This window comes from Phoxinus phoxinus, assembly GCF_949152265.1.
Source record: "Phoxinus phoxinus genome assembly, chromosome: 20".
Taxonomy (NCBI): Eukaryota; Metazoa; Chordata; class Actinopteri; order Cypriniformes; family Leuciscidae; genus Phoxinus; species Phoxinus phoxinus.
The window spans coordinates 28,787,831-28,807,535 of record NC_136895.1 but is presented as its reverse complement, the minus strand read 5'-3'; the positions used below and the strand labels follow the sequence as shown (position 1 = coordinate 28,807,535).

At 43.5% G+C, this 19,705-nt stretch overlaps 1 protein-coding gene and 2 long non-coding RNA genes across 3 annotated transcripts in view; 1 reads left to right on the top strand and 2 right to left on the bottom strand.

Annotated features, from left to right (window-relative positions):
- The window catches only part of LOC306988040, a 403,025-nt gene that overhangs the window by 18,784 nt on the left and 364,536 nt on the right, over positions 1–19,705 (bottom strand). The window lies entirely within an intron of this gene.
- LOC306988201 lies at positions 1,017–5,675 on the bottom strand. The gene is made up of 5 exons (XR_013795352.1): positions 5,358–5,675; positions 4,817–4,929; positions 4,493–4,639; positions 4,275–4,362; positions 1,017–1,756 (listed from the first exon to the last, which is right to left on the bottom strand). It is a non-coding gene; the product is annotated as an uncharacterized lncRNA (long non-coding RNA).
- LOC306988777 (uncharacterized protein) lies at positions 8,192–19,032 on the top strand (the record flags this gene model as incomplete). Its single annotated transcript, XM_079593926.1, has 5 exons — positions 8,192–8,204; positions 16,602–16,928; positions 17,230–17,544; positions 18,283–18,600; positions 18,767–19,032. The coding sequence occupies 5 exons, from the start codon at positions 8,192–8,194 to the stop codon at positions 18,781–18,783; spliced, it is 990 nt and encodes a 329-aa protein (XP_079450052.1). The 3' UTR covers positions 18,784–19,032.

The following is a 19,705-nucleotide window of genomic DNA, read 5'->3' as shown; positions in this document are numbered from 1 at the left end:
AGCCAACGCAGCGTTGACAGAACCGGCTGATATGATGTCACTTCCTGGTTCTAGTAAGAGCTCGAGCTGCTGGAGTTTGCTTGATAACGCTTTACATTACAGCCCGCAAATACTGCACATTTAAAACACATTTACAGCGTAACTTTCAGTAATTATAGTGTACCTACTGTATAAAAGGCTCTGACATTTCTGGGTGCCTGCCGCTTTAAGACTCTTATTCGGTGGTTACGGAAGAGAAAAAAAAGGGAATGTATGATTAGCATGTTAGCTATAGCGAGTTCTAGTTCAACGGCATAATTCAGCTTACATACCTGTGTTGTGCAGCTTCTTTAGTCCCTTTTGAATAATCCAGCTTCCAATGTTCATGTGTTGAGTTAATGACGGGAAGTAAGTCAACTCATCCCTCCACACTGGCACTTTTCCTACAGCATTCAAGCAGGCTCGGGTAACTCCACTGCTTAAGAAACCCACATTAAACACATCACTCTTAGAGAATTACAGACCTGTCTCTCTCCTACCATTCATTGCGAAAACACTTGAACGAGTTGCCTTCAACCAAGTAACATCCTTCCTCTCTCTGACCAACCAACTAGACGTAAACCAATCTGGCTTCAAGAAAGGGCATTCAACCGAGACTGCATTGCTGTCAGTCACAGAAGCCCTACGGATCGCAAAAGCTGCCTTCAAATCATCAGTTCTCATTCTCCTGGATCTGTCTGCTGCCTTCGACACCGTGAATCATCAGATCCTCCTGTCCACCCTCTCATCACTGGGCATCACAGGAACTCCTCTCCACTGGTTTGAGTCCTATCTCACATGTAGGTCCTTCAGGGTCCTATATTGACCCGCGTTCTGTTTTCTATCATGTGTCGTGAACGTTTGGGATGACGTAATATGCACGCAAACGCACCAAGGTTCGATAGAATCAAGTTGAGTGTGAGACCAACGCTGCGGGGTGAGCCGGGAACAATCGTGCTCGGGCTCGGACCGCAGCAAACGAGCACAGTGTTAAAGCCCCCTTAAAGACGGAACACATAAATAAAGAAAAAAAGCAACTATCCATTGATAATGTAACTGGAGAAACAAGAAAATTTTGACCGGAGAAAATGTAAGAATACACCGCAAGGCCAGACGTAGTATTGAAGGAAAATTAAAATTGAGCGAAAGTACATAGGAGGGCGGAGCCAGGCTAGTACAGAACCTTTCCTACTACAGTTCTCTTTAAAATTATCTTCTAATAAAACTCTATTCTAAAACCAATTTAACATCAAGTAAACTTAATATGGAAAAAATATGGATTTTCTTTTCCATTTTCAACAATTGGAAAACACTGAAGTATCTGTAAAAGAGTACTGAACTACTTTCTTTAGAGTTCTCTCTATTCACTCAAACTCAAACAAAATAATAGCATCATGGCTATGATCTATTACTGCATCAGGCGATTTTTTCAGTGAATGGATTTTAGGCTTGAGTGACTTGTGGCCAATGGACAAAAATCACTCTCTGTATGAAGTTGAATGTGCTCTTCAGTGCTTCAGTTTAGAGCATAAATTAGTCCAAAGAGCAAACACATTGCTTGTGGAAGATTTTCAAGTTCATCCACAACCACTGTACCTTACAAAATTATTGTCGTTGTTGTGGCATCTTGATGGGGAGTAGAGTATGGCAGGGAGTAGGGTACGGTTGCAGAGTCCTCGGGAATCACTGTTAGAATACCTATTCCAATGTGGGAAATGTCTTCATTATCATCACAGTCCTAAAAATGGGAATAGCATATAACAAAAATGAGGTCAAAGTAAGCCACAAAACCTCTTTTTAAATGGATAATTCACCCAAAAATGAAAATTCTGTCGTCATCATCATTTTATATTACATAAAGAAATGAATGAAAAACATTTGAAAGAAAGACAATAGATTTTTTGATAGTTTTAATTTAAATAGCTGGTCTTCAGTTTTATTTGTCTTTTCATGCAGTGGTTTAATATATGTATTCCTCCCTGCATCCTCTGCGGTGTCATGTTTGAAAAGGCCTTTACATTTAGACATAATACAGTGTTATTAATTTAGTGTAACATTAAATGAGAGTATGTGCTCTTAAAGGGATAGTTCATCCAAAAATATAAATTCTGACATAATTTACTCGCCTTCAAGTTGTTCTAAACCTGCATGTGTTTCTTCTGTTGAACTGAAAAGAAGATATTTCGATGAATGTTGGTAAACCAGACAGTTGAGAGTAGCCTTTGACTTCCATAGTAGTAGGAAAAAATATGTTTGATTACCGACATTCTTCGAAATATCTTCTTTTGTGTTCAGCAGAAGAAAGAAACTCATGCAGGGGGCGAGGCGAGTAAATGATGACAATATTTTTTTTCAGATGAACTATCCCTTTAAGAGCACATACTCTCATTAAAATGTGATACTAAATTAATAACACTGTATTATGTCTAAATGTAAATGCCTTTACAAACAGGACATAGCAGTGGATGCAGGGAGGAATACATACATTAAACCACTGCATGAAAAGACAAATAAAACTGAAATATAAATACTATCAAAAAATCTATTGTCTTTTTTACAAATGTTTTTCAGTCATTTCTTTATGTAATATACAAGGTAGTGTTGTCAAAAATATCGATATTTCGATAAATATCGATACTGAAATATCTGAACGGTACCAATACTAATTTCCCGAAGTATCGATACTAGCCGAGCGGTCACTTTCACTTCTCTCCAAAGGCGCGTTGACAAACACCACACGTGACGCACTCGTCTCATTCGCTCTGGTTAAATAGCAAAAGTGAAGTGAATGAAAAGATGGCGAGGGCGGCGCCCCCGCGACCGGCTTTGGTTGATTGATAAAGAACACCGCGAGCGGGCATGTCGGAGAATAGCGTGGACACGCGTAAACACACACCGCGAGCGGGCATGTCGGAGTCGGAGAATAGCGTGGACACACGCTACACACCGCGAGCGGGCATGTCGGAGAATAGCGTGGACACGCGCTACACACCGCGAGCGGGCATGTCGGAGTCGGAGAATAGCGCGGACACGCGCTTCACACCGCGAGCGGGCATGTCAGAGAATAGCGCAGACACGCGCTTCACACTGCGAGCGGGCATGTCAGAGAATAGCGCAGACACGCGCTTCACACTGCGAGCGGGCTGCCGGCACCCAAAAGATTGTTTGACAATCAATAATCCCTCACATCACTCATTTTTAAAAATGATTTTATAGGTGAAAACAGACTTAAGGAACAGGCTCCAGGGGTACCATTTAGCAAGCATAGGCTACGCTCAGCATCAGGGGTGTTTGTTGTTTGGACAGACCTTTCCCCACTGCTAAAAAAATCCTAAAGGAAACACACGTAACTCTTCTCATTTTAACTTTTCTGAAATATTAACCAAGATGGCCTAGTATTGTTGTTGATATGAGTCTGTGTTGTCTTATTTTTTCACCGTAATTCTTAAAGTTAACATAATCTGACTGAGGAATCTTAGACAAGTAAATATTAACTTTTCTAAATATTAACAAATGTAAATTAACTTGTGCCTATTTAACTTTATTCAGAAAATTATTATTTAATTCTGCAATTTGCCTTCATTAGCGATTATCATCAATTTGATTACACAGATATTAATTAAACTAAACAGCTAGACAATGGCATCTCTGAATTCAATAATGAAATGCCTTTAACTGAAAATGTAATGTTTAATCTTATTATTATACATTACTGACACTCTATCCTCCAATTTGATACTGTTAAGTGCTTTTTTGTTACAGTAGGCTATATTTTAATCTTTGATAACAGTAGGTTAGACAAATACAACGGGTCAGGTTAGCCCTGGTCCAATTAAAAAATATTAACAGATAGAACTCAGGACATTTTTGTTCATGTAAAATATAGGCTACCTCATTGTCATGTTCTAGACTTGTTATATTTAGCTTTAAATAAAAAAAATACCCCCTTAATATTGTGGCAGTTTTTTTCTCTGTGGTATCGAAAATGGTATCGAATATCGATATTTTTCAAGGTATCGTATCGAAGTTAGAAATTCTAGTATCGTGACAACACTAATACAAGGTTACTGTCTTACTGTTGTCTTACTGTCTTTTTTATTTATTTATCTTTCACTTTCTTTTCTCTATCCCATTTCTTCATTTCAGTGCCCTGACTGTTTTTCTTGCCTTCATAACTTGTCTTGCCATAACTCAAAACTGTTTGAAGAACAGTTTGCCTGTTAAATAAGAATCACATCAGAAAAGAAAATACTTACAAAACATGTCTTGTAAAAATCGATGGGGTCCTCCCCGAAGAGGAGTGGCCATGAAGAACGGCCATTGTCCCGCATTGATGTTGGATTTCTGCAAAGTTATAAAAATGTATATTGAATATAGCACTCATGACACTAACACAACACAGAGTAAACAACAACAGCAAAAGCAACATTCATTTTGCTATCGAAAAATAATTGTTATATGTCGAGGAGCTTACGTCATTTTCAATCTGCAGCAGAATCTTCTTACTTTGGAGCCAATGTCTCTACCTTTAGCCCTTAAGATATCGATGTAACGTGAAGTGAATCTGTCCAGTTCTCAAAAGAACTCAGTTTGCAGGTTTTGCCAGATACAGGACTAAACTCTGCCAGGATATACAAAAATAAAGTAGGACAAACTGACATTAAGCAATCACTTTTCACTGAAATGTCCAAGTATGAATTAAACATCAAAAGTGGTTAATGATCAATTAAAATTTGCTTTGAAAATGTTAAAGATTAAATGAAATAGGAAACCAATAAAGACAAGAATATTTACTCACCTGACTCTGTGTTAAGAGGGCTGGCCACCTTTCCATTGTGTATTCTTCTTCACAGCAGGCTTCTTCTCTATCAATTTCTTTCTACGCAAGGCAAATGTAGAATTCATGTTCCACTGCATGAATTTAAGTCCCCAAAATAAGCATACACAAAATAAAGACAAAATAAGTTAATAATTGCTTGTTAGTTACACGTAACTTAATCAATGCATCATGTTGTTCATTTCCATGTGAAAGACACGTGAGCATCGAACGTTCTAGAAAGAATGTTCGCGAAGTAACATATAGGCCGCAGTTTTTTACATAATATTAATGATAACCACGAACTTACAACCGATTAAAATAGCTTACAAACTGTAAGTTAACAGTTACATAAAAACAGTGTTTAGTAAAAATGGATTTTTGCAACCTAAGTTAGCTAGTAAGCCACTGGTCTCAACTTTTCCTCTTACTGCACAATGAGCAAATTAAATTATGTTTAAGTTAAGATTATATACGCAATACAATGACATTTAGGTTTATAAATAGTTGTTAAAGAACATACCTAGTTTTGCTGCCGCATCCCGAACACGAACTGAAGATCTTCGTCGTCGATGTCGTCGTCTTATTTTCAAACCCAAACCGTCTCAAATAATTGCGCTTGCGCATGCGCGAGACGAAAATGCATTTAAGAAATTAAGAGTAGCAGTTTCGTCTGATGCTGAAACTTAACCAACGGTCAGTAAATATATCAAGCTCTGTTAATAAACATATTATGGGTTGTGAAGCAGCAGCAGCTGATGGGCTTGCTATAAGCTTTAATCTATCTAGTTTCCCATATTTTAGCGCAAAGGAAAAAAAGATTCAGAACACATAATAAATGAATAAATACACATGTACAGTACACGTGTGTATATATATATATATATATATATATATATATATATATATATATATATAATTTATTTAAAATAAATGTATTTAAAATGAAAATAAAAACAATATATATATATATATATATATATATATTTGTTTTTATTTTCATTTTAAATACATTTATTTATTTTAAATAAATTATATATATATATATATATATATATATATATATATATATATTAAAATTATATATATTTTAAAATAATATAATTTATTTAAAATAAATACATGTATTTAAAATGAAAATAAAAACAAATATATACATATATATATATATTAAAATTATATATATATATTAAAATAATATAATTTAAAATAAATAAATGTATTTAAAATTAAAATTAAAACATATATATATATATATATATATATATATATATTTGTTTTAATTTTAATTTTAATATGTATATAGCTATTATCAACTTAACAACCATTGCGCGTTTACTAAAATTTTATTAATTTCATTATTATTATTATGCAAATTTTGTGCTTAAGAAATTTGCAACATGCCTTTAGTGCAATACACTTAACAATCTTAAGTACAATGTACTAGATTTGTTTAGTTTAACTATTGCATCCACCTAAAAGTTCACATTACACAGTCTAATCAAGTCAAATCAACTAATTTTCCAAAGTAAGTTAAATTCACTAGTTTTTCTTAAGTAGATTCAGCAATTACTTTTTACAGTGTAGGTCCTTCAGGGTCGCATGGAGTGGCGAAGTATCCAAAGAACATCAACTGACTACAGGGGTTCCTCAGGGTTCAGTTCTTGGACCGCTCCTCTTCTCCATTTACACCACGTCACTGGGACCCATCATACAGGCACATGGATTCTCTTACCATTGCTATGCTGATGACACCCAGCTCTACCTCTCATTTCCACCTGATGATCCCACAGTAGCTACACGTATCTCAAGCTGCCTGGCGGACATCTCGGCGTGGTTCACGAGTTCACACTTACGAATGATCAGAGAGTAAAGGTTTATGCGTATTTGGCGTGCTGTCCGGGGGGAGGGCTCCGAGCTCGGAAATTGGGCCCGAACCCAGAGTACTCCCCCCGTCTCTGGTTAGGAAGATAGCCATGCAAGTGTGAGGAGATGGGGTGGTGGAGGGATGCTGAAAACTGTCGAGGAATAAGGGTGAGTTGACACTGAATATTTATAGGCTTTACTCATGCTGATTGAGTGGATCTGTTGATTACTGATTGATGACAGCTGGTTTGAGTTACTTGATTGCTTGATCATTAGAACGTGTTCCTCCCGAACCTTGTTAATAAAACATCATATGAAGGAACATCACCTGCAGCTCAACCTGGCAAAGACTGAGCTTCTCGTCCTCCCTGCCAATCCGTCCCTACAGCACGACTTCACTATCCAGCTAGATTCAACTTTAATCACCCCATCAAGGTCGGTCAGAAACATTGGAGTAACATTTGATGAGCATCTGACCTTCACAGACCACATCACAAAGACAGCTCGATCATGCAGGTTTGCACTGCACAACATCAGGAAGATCAGGCCCTTCCTAACTGAGCATGCAACACAACTTCTCGCCCAGGCCTTGGTTATCTCTAGGCTTGATTACTGCAATGCTCTTCTGGCTGGTCTTCCATCATGTGCAATTAAACCTCTACAAATGATCCAGAATGCTGCAGCCCGTCTTGTCTTCATCGAGCCCAAAAGGGCCCACGTCACTCCTCTGTTCATCTCTCTGCACTGGCTACCACTCGCATCAAGTTCAAGGCATTGACGCTTGCTTACAGATCGACCACAGGCTCAGCTCCCTCCTACTTTCACTCGCTCCTACGAGTCTACATCCCTACCAGAAGCCTGCGATCGGTCAATGAGCGACGGCTCGTGGTACCATCACAGAGAGCCACAAAATCACTCTCCAGAACATTCTCATTCACGGTTCCTTGCTGGTGGAATAATCTCCCTACCCTCGTCCGGAATGCAGAATCCCTGACCACATTCAAAAGACAACTGAAAACTCATCTCTTCCATGAGCACTTGACATAAAAAAAAAAAAAAAAAAAAAAAAAAAAAAAAAAAAAAAAAAAATCCTCTCCTTTACCCTCCCTTGTTTTGGCTTATGCTACTCTGAGCAATGCCAGAACTTTGTATTTTGAGCACTTCTTGCGTTATTTTTGCTTCTTCACGATGACTCGCTTGTTGTAGTCCTCAGTTGTAAGTCGCTTTGGATAAAGGCGTCTGCTAAATGACTAAATGTAAATGTAAATGTAAGTGACTGTTACTTTGCTGTGTTCGTGTTCTATTGTAGAATTACTATGCATTACCATGTGCCAGCGTGACGAGTGAGATCTATAGTGATAGAACAATGTTTATGCTGAAAAACACTGTAGGAAATAATAGGTTAACTGCTGTGAGTCTTTTGATGTATAAGTTACGTAGTAACGTTTATGACATTGAGTTAAAAGGAGTTAATATCGTGTTCAGGGGACCATGTGTGGACGCGGTTTGAGTAATAGCCTTGTCTGGCCACAGTATGTCGCCATTGCTCCTTCTGAAACCTGTTTAACTATCCTTCTGTTGAATTACCCTTTAAGTTTCTAATGTAAACTTGTCAGTGAGATAGATGAAGCTCCTTATATTTCTTCAATGAGTAATATCCTCGTTTATTTAATTGTAGATTATGTTTAATGGGGTATAGGGATGTTTATTGAGATATTTATGTTTGATGATCCTGATTTGTATTATGTGTTTATATATTATTTACGTTGTATAGTACTTTAAGTACTGTAACTGTTAAAATGGCAGTACCTAAATTAAGTTTTATGTAACAAAGTTCGGGAGGAGCATGTTCAGGTAATCATCCAATCAGCACAAGAAGGAGCCAGTATAAATAAAGCCTTTCCTTATCTCCTGTCTCATGACTAATTTCTCAGCATCCCACCTCCACCCCTTCACCCCACATTCGGCTGGGCCCGCTCATAGATACCTATAATCTCTAAAGTTATGGGGGGAGTACTCTGGGGTCGGGCCGAATTCTGAGCTCGGAGCCCTCCCCCCGGACAGCAAGCCAAATACGCATTATATTATTACATCAGATTTCATTAACATGTAAACTCGTGAATTGTGATTTATTTGTTTTATTATCAGACTAAAATACAATACTGGATATTGGAATGTTCTGATGAGCACTGCTGAAGTCCAATACAGTCTAAAGAAGAAATTATGGGCCCTATTTTAACGATCTGAAACGCAAGTGTCAAAGTGCAAAGCGCAAGTTACTTTGTGGGCGGATCCCGGCGCTGTTGCTATTTTCCCAGCGGGATAAATGACTCTTGCGCCCGACGCAAATGTAAAAGGGGTTGGTCTGAAGTAGCTTCATTATTCATAGGTGTGGTTTGGGCGTAACGTGAAATAAACCAATCAGAGCGCCATCTCACATTCCCTTTAAGAGCGGGCGCGCTTGTTCCATGGTGGATCGCTATTATAACGGCGGATTTGCCAGCGCACGCCAGGAGCAGTTCACAGCTGAGGAAACCGACGTTCTCGTCAGGACCGTAAAACACAGAGAAGTGACATTGGGGATGATGGGAGAAACCCACCCAAATTAGGTTCGGTTAAACAGGCGTATAATTTGGGTAAATGTGTAGCCTAATCTAGATTTTTTTTTTTTTTTTATCTAGATAGATCTTTTTCACATCTTCACGGACACAACAATGATTTCCCTCGTGTGTTAATATTTTTCCTTGTAATAATGTATGATTTGCAAAAATGAAAACTGCTGCATCTGTTTATATTAGAGAATCAAAGTGGATGCGCGTTAACATTATGGCCAAGCACGCGCCCTTAAAATACCATATTACTAACGCGCAACGCGCCACTGTCTTTAGACTGTTTTTTTCCTGATCAATGGCGCAATTGCTTTCTAAAACTGGAAAATAGCACCATGGAAGTTTTGCGCCGGAACACGCCTTCTCTTTGCGCTGAACCTCCCCCGCGAGCGCAAGTTCATTCCCTAATTTACCGACGTGCGTCTGTGGAGGGAAAAGTCCGCTGTGCGCGGGTGCAACATAGGAATGATACATGCGTCGGTGTTCAAAGTCAATTGCGCTGGGTGCAAGATAGGGCCCTATATCTCCTCGTCTTTATTCCTGTGTCCTGACTGATACACCATCCTGTTTACTGGCTGAAACCCTTAATGAACTAGCCCTACTAGATTACCTCTTTAACACCTACAACATGTACAGTTTTAGGAATAAAAGGGTTATAACCAGAAGAATTAACTAATTATTTATACTGTAGGTATTTTAAAACTAAAGGGATCTTATTCTAATATTATAATACAACAATCTTACATTTGAGAGAAATTGAGCGAGAACATACACTGCAAACCTTTTAGTAATAATAATACCAATACATATACGCTTTTTGAAAATTATAGGGTACATCTGTGCATTTATAGAGTAGTTTCTTTTAACAAAAGTGAACTGAGAACGTCTCGGTTACGGATGTAACCCTCGTTCCCTGAGTAGGGAACGGAGACGTTACGTCGAAATGACGACGAATGGGGTTCGCTTAGAAGCCTATCCTCTTCGAATATTAATAAAACGAGCCAATGGCAAGCAAATGCCATGGGTCTGCTGAATTTGCATAGCGTAACTCCGCCCCACTGTGTGGGTATATAAGGAAGTGAGCCGGCAACATGCAGATATGTTTCTTCGCTGAAGGAGCCAAGGCTGAACTCGGCTGTTCCAGCGGTACAGCGGAAGTGGCAGGAAGACGTAACGTCTCCGTTCCCTACTCAGGGAACGAGGGTTACATCCGTAACCGAGACGTTCCCTTTCGTTGTCACTTCGAGTTACGTCGAAATGACGACGAATGGGGTTACCAGTCCAATCACGCCACCTCGGCTGTCTTCCAGTGCCCTGCGTAAGTCTGAGCTCCCTGTCGTGACTAGCACGGACGAAGGACTCCTACTTAACACAGGAATACCAAGGTACACTGGGAGCATATCTCAGTGGAATATGCAATCAGTGCCCGCCCGAAGGGGGGACTTAAGAATAACATATGACCCGGAGGGGGGTGCATACGGAAAACACTGGGGTGTCCAGCCCGTAGGGTGGAGTATTTCAACCCCAGGGGTGGCAGACTGGCTTGCCAAGGGAAAGACACATGCTCGAGAGAGGCTTACAGTGGAATACACACGTGGGGGTCGCCCAGAGGGGGAACCATGCACATGGTGGCACCTAGCCAACGCGAAAGCTGCCGGAGGCATAACTCTGGCGTTGACGTCAACAGCGCTGGAGGAACTCAGGGCTTATCAGGCTCACCTGAGGAAATATCGCACGTATCCAGTCCGTGGAGTGGAATGGCGAGCAAGCGAAGACACCTGAGCGGGTCCTAGCACCGGCTGGTTGAAGCGAGTACACGGGAGGACACTGGCTCCACTCGGAGATTATAGCTATAATCTGGCGAATGTGTAGGGTGTCGCCCAGCCTGCAGCTCTGCAGATGTCTGTTAGCGAGGCGCCATGCGCTAGAGCCCAAGAGGAGGCCACACTCCGGGTGGAGTGGGCCGTCACACCAAGGGGGCACGGTCGACCTTGCTGCTGTTGTAAGCCAAAGCAATGGCGTCCACTATCCAGTGAGACAACCTTTGCTTGGAGAGAGCCTTTCCCTTCAGCTTCCCACCATAACAGACAAAGAGCTGGTCTGAGGTCCTGAAACACTGCGTTCTGTCTAAGTAAGCACGGAGTGCGCGTACTGGACAGAGCAATGCCAAGGCTGGGTCTGCCTCCTCCAGGGGCAGCGCTTGCAGGTTCACCACCTGGTCCCGGAAGGGAGTGGTGGGAACCTTGGGCACATATTCAGGCCGGGGTCTCAGGATCACGTGAGAAAAGGCCGGCCCGAATTCCGGGCACGCTTCGTCTACAGAAAATGCGTGCAGGTCCCCTACCCTCTTTATGGAGGCCAAAGCAACCAGGAGCCCTGTCTTAACTGACAGGAACTTAAGCTCCACTGATTGCAGAGGCTCAAAGGGAGCACTCTGCAGGGCATTTAGTACCACTGAGAGGTCCCAAGAGGGAACGAGAGGAGGGCGAGGAGGCTGTGTTCTCCTCGCTCCTCTCAGGAACCTGATGACCAGGTCGTGCTTTCCCACGGACTTACCATCAACTGCATCGTGATGTGCGGCGATAGCGGCAACATATACTTTCAGGTTGGAGGGAGACAGCCTTCGCTCCAACCCATCCTGCAGGAAGGAAAGCACGACACTGATCGGGCATGATCTGGGGTCTTCTGAGTGAGAAGAGCACCAAAGACGAAGAGGTTCCACTTCAACGCGTAGGCATGTCTAGTGGACGACGCTCTAGCGGAAGTGATGGTAGCCACCACCGCTGGTGGTAGGGTACTCAAACCTGCCTCGTCCCGTCCAGGAGCCACACGTGGAGGTTCCAAAGATCGGGACGAGGGTGCCAAAGGGTGCCCCGTCCCTGAGAAAGGAGGTCCTTCCTCAGAGGAATTGGCCAGGGAGGTGCTGTCGCGAGGAGTACAAGTTCTGAGAACCAGGTTCGGGTGGGCCAGTGCGGCGCAACCAATATGACCTGCTCCTCGTCCTCCCTGATCTTGCACAGGTCTGTGCAAGAAGGCTCACTGGGGGAACGCATACTTGCGGAGGCCCCGGGGCCAGCTGTGCGCCAGAGCGTCCGTGCCGAGCGTGCCCTCGGTCAGGGAGTAAAACTGGGCGCAGTGGGACGAGTCGTGGGAGGCAAACAGGTCTACCTGTGCGTCCCCGAACTGATCCCAATCAGCTGGACCGCCTGGGGATGGAGTCTCCATTCTCTCGGAAGAGGCTGAAGCCGTGAGAGCTCGTCGGCTGCACAGTTCAGGTCTCCCGGAATATAAATGGCTTGAAGCGACCTCAGATGCTTCTGACTCCATATGAGGAGGTGGCGGGCGAGTTGCGACATACGGCGGAAGCGTAGACCACCTTGTCGGTTGATGTACGCTACTGTCGCGGTATTGTCTGATGGGACTAGTACGTGCTGGTTCTTGAGCAGCGCCCGGAAGCGGTGCAGAGCGAGACGTACTGCCAGCAACTCGAGGCAATTGACATGCCATAGGCGGTGGGGACCTGTCCAGGAGCCCGCGGCAGCATGTCCATTGCACATGGCGGCCCAGCCCGTGGAGGAGACATCCGTTGAGACAACAACATGCCTGGAAACTCGTTCTAAGGGCACTCCGGCCCGAGAAAGCTGAGATTCGTCCACGGGGATAAGGTCTGATGGCAGGTCGGAGTAACTGGTACTCGGAACGTGCCCTGACGCCATGCCCACCTCGGGACTCGATCGCAAAGCCAGTGCTGAAGCGGTCTCATATGAAGCAATCCGAGCGGCGTTGCCGCGGCTGCAGATGCCATATGCCCCAGGAGCCTCTGAAAAAGTTTCAGTGGAACCGCACTCTTGCCCTCAGATTGTCTCAGGCAAGTCAGCAGTGACTGCGCGCGCGCGCTCGTAAGCTGCGCGCACATGGCGACCGAGTCGAATTTCCTACCGAGAAAAGAGATCCTCTGCACGGGGCAAAGTTTGCTCTTCTCCCAGTTGACCCGAAGGCCCAGACGGGCTAGGTGCCGGAGCACTAGGTCCCTGTGTTCGCAACCCTGGTCCGAGAGTGAGCTAGGATTAGCCAGTCATCGGGATAATTCAGGATGCGAACCCCGTGCTGCCGTAGCGGCACAAGGGCTGCCTCGACGACCTTCGTGAAGACGCGAGGAGACAGGGCCAACCCGAATGGGAGAACTGCGTACTGGTATGCCTGCCCCTCGAAAGCAAACCGCAAGAACGGTCTGTGTCGAGAAAAAATGGAGACATGAAGTAGGCGTCCTTCAGGTCGATCGCTGCAAACCAATCCTGTGGCTGCACACATTCGAAAATGCGCTTGGCCATGAGCCTCTTGAACGGAAGCCTGTGAAGGGAACGGTTCAAGACGCGCAGATCCAGGATTGGCCGTAACCCACCGGATATCCTGGGGACAATGAAGTAGGGCTGTAGAAGCCGGACCTCATTGCGGCTGGAGGGACAGTCTCGATCGCACCCTTCGCCAGCAGGGTGGCGACCTCCGCTCTCATGACAGGGGCATAGCCACCGACCATAGTAAGGCGGACTCCCCTGAAGCGGGGAGGAGACCGTGCGAACTGAATCGCATAGCCGAGCCTAATGGTTCGCGCAAGCCAGCGGGACAGGGGGGAAGCTCTAACCAGGCTCCCACGGACTGTGCCAGCGGGGTCATGCGAACGACAGACGTCCCCCCGGGGGTGCAGCGAAGCGGAATGACCGGCCCAGACGTGGGTGGCATAGCGGCCCGGTGTGGGGGCACGGTCATTAGCCGCGTCCTGCCAGAGGAGGTCAGGGAAGGACCAGCGTTCCACAGGGGCGTGCTCTGGCAGGGGTCTGGCGACAGAGGGGGACGAGAGTGGCGAGGCCCGTGAGCGTGCGCACTGTCATCCGAGAACTCTGTGACAGAGGAGGGCGAGAGTGGCGGGACCCGAGGGTGGCGCGCACTGTCGTCCGAGAACTCTGTGTGCTCAGAGATGGGAGAGACAGTTCTTTGGAAAAAGAGGTTTTCCCCCGGCCCTCCACCGGGGGAAGGAGTGGCCCTGCAACCACCTCCTAGAAAGAACTGCAACCCATCTCTGAGCTGCCCGTAACGGGAGCACCGCATTGCTGCGGGGCTGGTACGGGCTGGGGCGCCTTCCTGCGACTACCTCCACGGCACGGCCTGGGTGAAGGGTGCTGCTAGGGCCGGTAGGGAGTGTCGCAGGAGGGCGCCCACGGCGGCGAGCGGAATGAGGCAGCTGAGCCGGCGGCTGAGCAGCTGGCCGCGGGATCAGAGCCTCAGTCCGCTCTGGGCAGCCGAGAACTCTGGGCAGAGTCCTCGACTGCGCCGCCGAGGAGGCCAGTCTGGGATATGGGGAGTTGAGGAAGCGGCTTCGCTCAGCCTCGCCCATATCAACCAGACTAAGCCAGTTTTTGTCTCTGGACCACATATGTGGACATCACCTGACCCAGGGAGCGTGTGGTCACCTTCGTCGCCCGTAGAGCGAGGTCGGTGGCGGCACGCAGCTCTTGCAAGAGCCCTGGACCAGCCCTACCCTCGTGCATTAGCAATGAGCACCCCTGGCCTGGTAGACCTGAAGGATGGGCATAGCATGCAGTGAGGTGGCAGCCAGCCCCGCAGCTCTATAGATCTCTGCCACCGGAGTAGACAAAAACCTACATGCTTTGGGGTGGGTGGGTGCTTAGGGCCGCCACGCCAGTGGAGGCGCTGTGGGGACACAGTTGTGTTGCCACAGAACACTCCATAGGGGGAACCCCAGTGTACCCACTGGCCGCGACCTCATCGAGGGCAGAGAAGGCGGAAGAGGCCGCTGAGTAATCTCATGACCTCTTCATGCACGTCCAGGAAGAAAGGAATTGGGGGCGGGCCGACGTGTGCCGGTGCGTCCCCAAAAACCGATCATCAGCTTTAAGCACTTGGGACATGGCGGAGGGTTCCACACAAGCCCAAATGCTCGCGACTGCCCGGGGAAGCATGGCAGAGTTCTGGTTCAGACTCGGGCAATGCTGGCACACCCGGAGGAGGCAGCACAGCCGAGTCTTCTCCAGCGTACTCACGCCCACCTTGTGATGCGGCGATAGACAAGATTTCATCTGCCGGGGCATCGAATGAAATGCTGGACCAGCCCGCGACCTCTGGCCGGGACTGGTCAGCGATCTCATCCGGATACCACACGGGTTGCAATGTGAAGAGGAGCGTGTGGACCGAGGATAGATCGTCGGGTTGGTTCCACACAGCAGCCTCTGATCACCCTGGCCACCAGCCGAAGTATTCCCTCTTGCGGAGAGAATAGATCGGGGTGTGGATGAGGGGACTCTCTCTCGAGGAGGTCATCGAGTCTCGATCGTTACATTGCGATGGTCATGTCCCCGCAATGAGAACATGACGCATCCACGAACGCTGTCTGTGCGTTTGCCCAAACACATCAGACAGCGTCCGTGCCCATCAGCTGATTTAATCTGTGTATCGCACCCAGAAACACACGGGCGAACCGTCTTTAAAAAGACGCGCCGCGTGCAGCTCTTTTAGAGAGATAAAACTCAAACAGCAGTGTTGAAGTGCCCAGGGAGAGACACACGACTGGCAGACCACTGCGCAGATCGGCAGGCAATATGAAGCTCGCTGGAATTCGCCGTCACACCAACACTTCTGAAGAGTAGCTCGTCTCGAAGAGTGAAGAGAGATGATCTCAGAATGGCTTGTGGAGTGAAGAATGCTCTTGGCTCCGAAAGCGAAAACATATCTGCATGTTGCCGGCTCACTTCCTTATATACCCACACAGTGGGGCGGAGTTACGCTATGCAAATTCAGCAGACCCATGGCATTTGCTTGCCATTGGCTCGTTTTATTAATATTCGAAGAGGATAGGCTTCTAAGCGAACCCCATTCGTCGTCATTTCGACGTAACTCGAAGTGACAACGAAAGGGAACTAAAACTATTGCAACTTTTGCTGAAATACTGTATAAATATTCTCTTGTTCATGTAGTTACAGGGAAAGTGTGACTTCTGCGACTGAACATTTAAGTGTTGCTTTTACTCTTTTGTTTCATTAAGTTAATAACACTTTCTTTTCTTTTTTCTCTTCTACTCTATATATTTAAAAATATGTTTGAATCTTTTTTTTATTTTTCCATTTATAAATCTATTTCTATTCTAATTCTAATCTATTCCATTCATCATCTTTGTACTGCTGGAAAATATTATTAATTTCACATTTAAATGATTAAAAGTATTTTAGTGACATCAAGTGATTTTAAACCTTTAATCTGTGAAAAACTCTGTTCTTCAGATGTGTATGCTAAGTTTGTGTCAGTGATTAAGGGAGATTCAGTCTCTCTAAACTCTGGTCTCACTGAAGTGGAGGATGATGATGTGATTCAGTGGAGATTTGGATACAGATTTGGAGATGAAAACACTTTAATAGCAGAAATCAATGTAACGGCCGACAGAATCACTGTATATGAAGATGTTCTTGATGGGAGATTCAGAGACAGACTGAAGCTGGACAATCAAACTGGATCTCTGACCGTCACAAACACCACAACTGAACATGAAGGAGATTATCATCTAGTGATCAACAGTGGGATCAGTGAGAGATTCAGGCTCTATGTCTTTGGTGAGTTAAATATTAGATTTACTAGTTTTATATTTTAATCAGCACAAAGATACCATTAATAATTCAAACTCCATTTTGCTTTTGGTGTTTAAAGATGATATTCATTTCAAATTATTTACTTGTATAAACCATCAAGTGACCGTCTAAGTCTGTGATGAACCCTGTGTGTGTGTGTGTGTGTGTGTGTGTGTGTGTGTGTGTGTGTGTGTGTGTGTGTGTGTGTGTGTGTGTGTGTGTGTGTGTGTGTGTGTGTGTGTGTGTGTGTGTGTGTGTGTGTGTGTGTGTGTGTGTGGTGACTCAGGACTGGTGCCAGTGAAGGAGGGAGATTCAGTCTCTCTAAACTCTGGTCTCACTGAAATGAAGGATGATGATGTGATTCAGTGGAGATATAAAAAGAGGTTTGGAGATGAAGACACTTTAATAGCAGAAATCAATGTAACGGCCGACAGAATCACTGTATATGAAGATGTTCTTGATGGGAGATTCAGAGACAGACTGAAGCTGGACAATCAAACTGGATCTCTGACCGTCACACACATCACAACTGAACATGAAGGAGTTTATAAACCACAGATCAACGGTGAGATCAGAGAGAGATTCAGGCTCATTGTCGTTGGTGAGTTCAAAAACATTTAAACCTGTTTTTTAATGACACATTTTTAATTAATTCATACACCATTTTGTTTTTCTTATTTTATATTGTTTATTTTAAATGTGAATTTTAAATTATTCAATTTAATAATAATAATAATAATGCATTTTATTCCATGGCGCCTTTCAGAACACCCAAGGTCACCTCACAAGAAATATACAGGTCACTACACAAATCAAAACACACAACAATCAAACAGAGCGTATACATATAAAGTGCAGTTAAGTCTCAATAAAACATGTTATAAAAAAGCCTGTATAAAAGATATGTCTTAAGACGCATTTTAAAAGTCAGCAAGCACTCGCTATTGCGGACATCAAGAGGAAGAGAGTTCCATAGGCGGGGGGAAGCATAACTAAAAGATCTGGCACCCATGGTGGTAAGTCGAATCGGAGGTACCGCAAGAGAAATTGAAGAAGAAGATCTGAGTGCACGTGAAGGAGTGTAAACATGGAGAAGTTGAGTGAGGTATTGTGGTGCAAGATTATGAAGTGCCTTATAAGTGTAATTTTAAATTCAACTCTATATTTTACTGGAAGCCAGTGCAACTGCTGAAGAACTGGAGAAATGTGGTCAGTATAGAAAGAACACGAGCTATACTTTACTATATAAATGGTTTTATATAGTAAACCATTATAAAGTGATTTAACAGTATTAATCTTTGCAAACCCTGTTTCTGTTTGTTCTCTGTGTGTTTGACAGATGAAGTGAAGTCAGTGTCAGTGAAGGAGGGAGATTCAGTCTCTCTAAACTCTGGTCTCACTGACATTAAGGATGATGATCGGATTCAGTGGAGATTTGGAGATAAAAACACTTTAATAGCAGAAATCTATAAACGAGCCGACAGTATCACTGTATATGAAGATGTTCTTGATGGGAGATTCAGAGACAGACTGAAGCTGGACAATCAAACTGGATCTCTGACCGTCACACACACCACAACTGAACATGCTGGAGATTATAAACTAATGAGGTTTTCAAGAAGATTGTCATCAAACGTATTCAGAGTTTCTGTCTATGGTGAGTAGAGATAATTTTTCTTCTCCAAATATTCTCATTTACTCTTTACATATTGAATTGTTGAATCGTTTATAGTTTGAGATGACAGACCAAAATCACAAACTGATTTTGCATATATTAATGTATGTCAGATATATTTATGCCTTGACATGTTCATCTTTTTCAGGAAGTATTGAAATCTAAAGCAGAACGCTGAACTTTAAAGGTTCTTCAAGTGTGTTTTCTGTTTTAGTGTTTTTGTTATAATAATACTGAATATTTGAGCTTGATTATTTTTTGGATTTTATGTGTTAGAACAACGTATTTGTTAGTCTTTAAGGTTTATATTTTTCTCAGATGGAAAAAAAACACACAGATCTCACTTTACTACTGCTGTATATTTGCTGTATGTATTTTCTTGCCTTTATCAATAAAGTTTCTCACTCTGAGGTTCAAGAGTCTCTCCTTGTTTAATTACATTTATCATGTCGAGCGCCTCCCGGAGGAATACAGACTTTATATACAGGTGAAACTCAAAAAATTTGAATATCGTGCAAAAGTTATAATTTTGATGATTATGGCTTACAGTTTATGAAAACCCCAAACTCAAAATCTCAGAAAATTTGAATTTTACATGAAATCAATTTAAAAAAAAACAGGATTTTAAATACAGAAATGTCGGCTCTCTGAAAAGTATAATCATGCATATGTATGTAGCTATATATATATATATATATATATATACACTAAATATATTAGTTTCAATACATGAACTTTTCCAAGATATTCTAATTTTTTGAGTTTCACCTGTATAGTTTAAAGTTTTCAGAAATGTGGAACATATAAAGCTTTACATTATTGAAAGATTATTTAAAAGATTATTTGTAAATGTTTACATTATTAGCTCATTCATTTTTTAGTTTTGTTCTTCTATCCACAATAATAAACAAACATCTTCCCCAGCTTCTGCTGTAACATGAGAAGATACTGATTGTGGACACATTATAATATACTTTGGGATCACAGTGAAATACATAAACACAATATATCGGTGGATTACGGTGATCGGGCTTTTTCTTCTTTGGCTCCTAAATTGTGGAATTCCCTCTGAGATAGGAATGCAGAA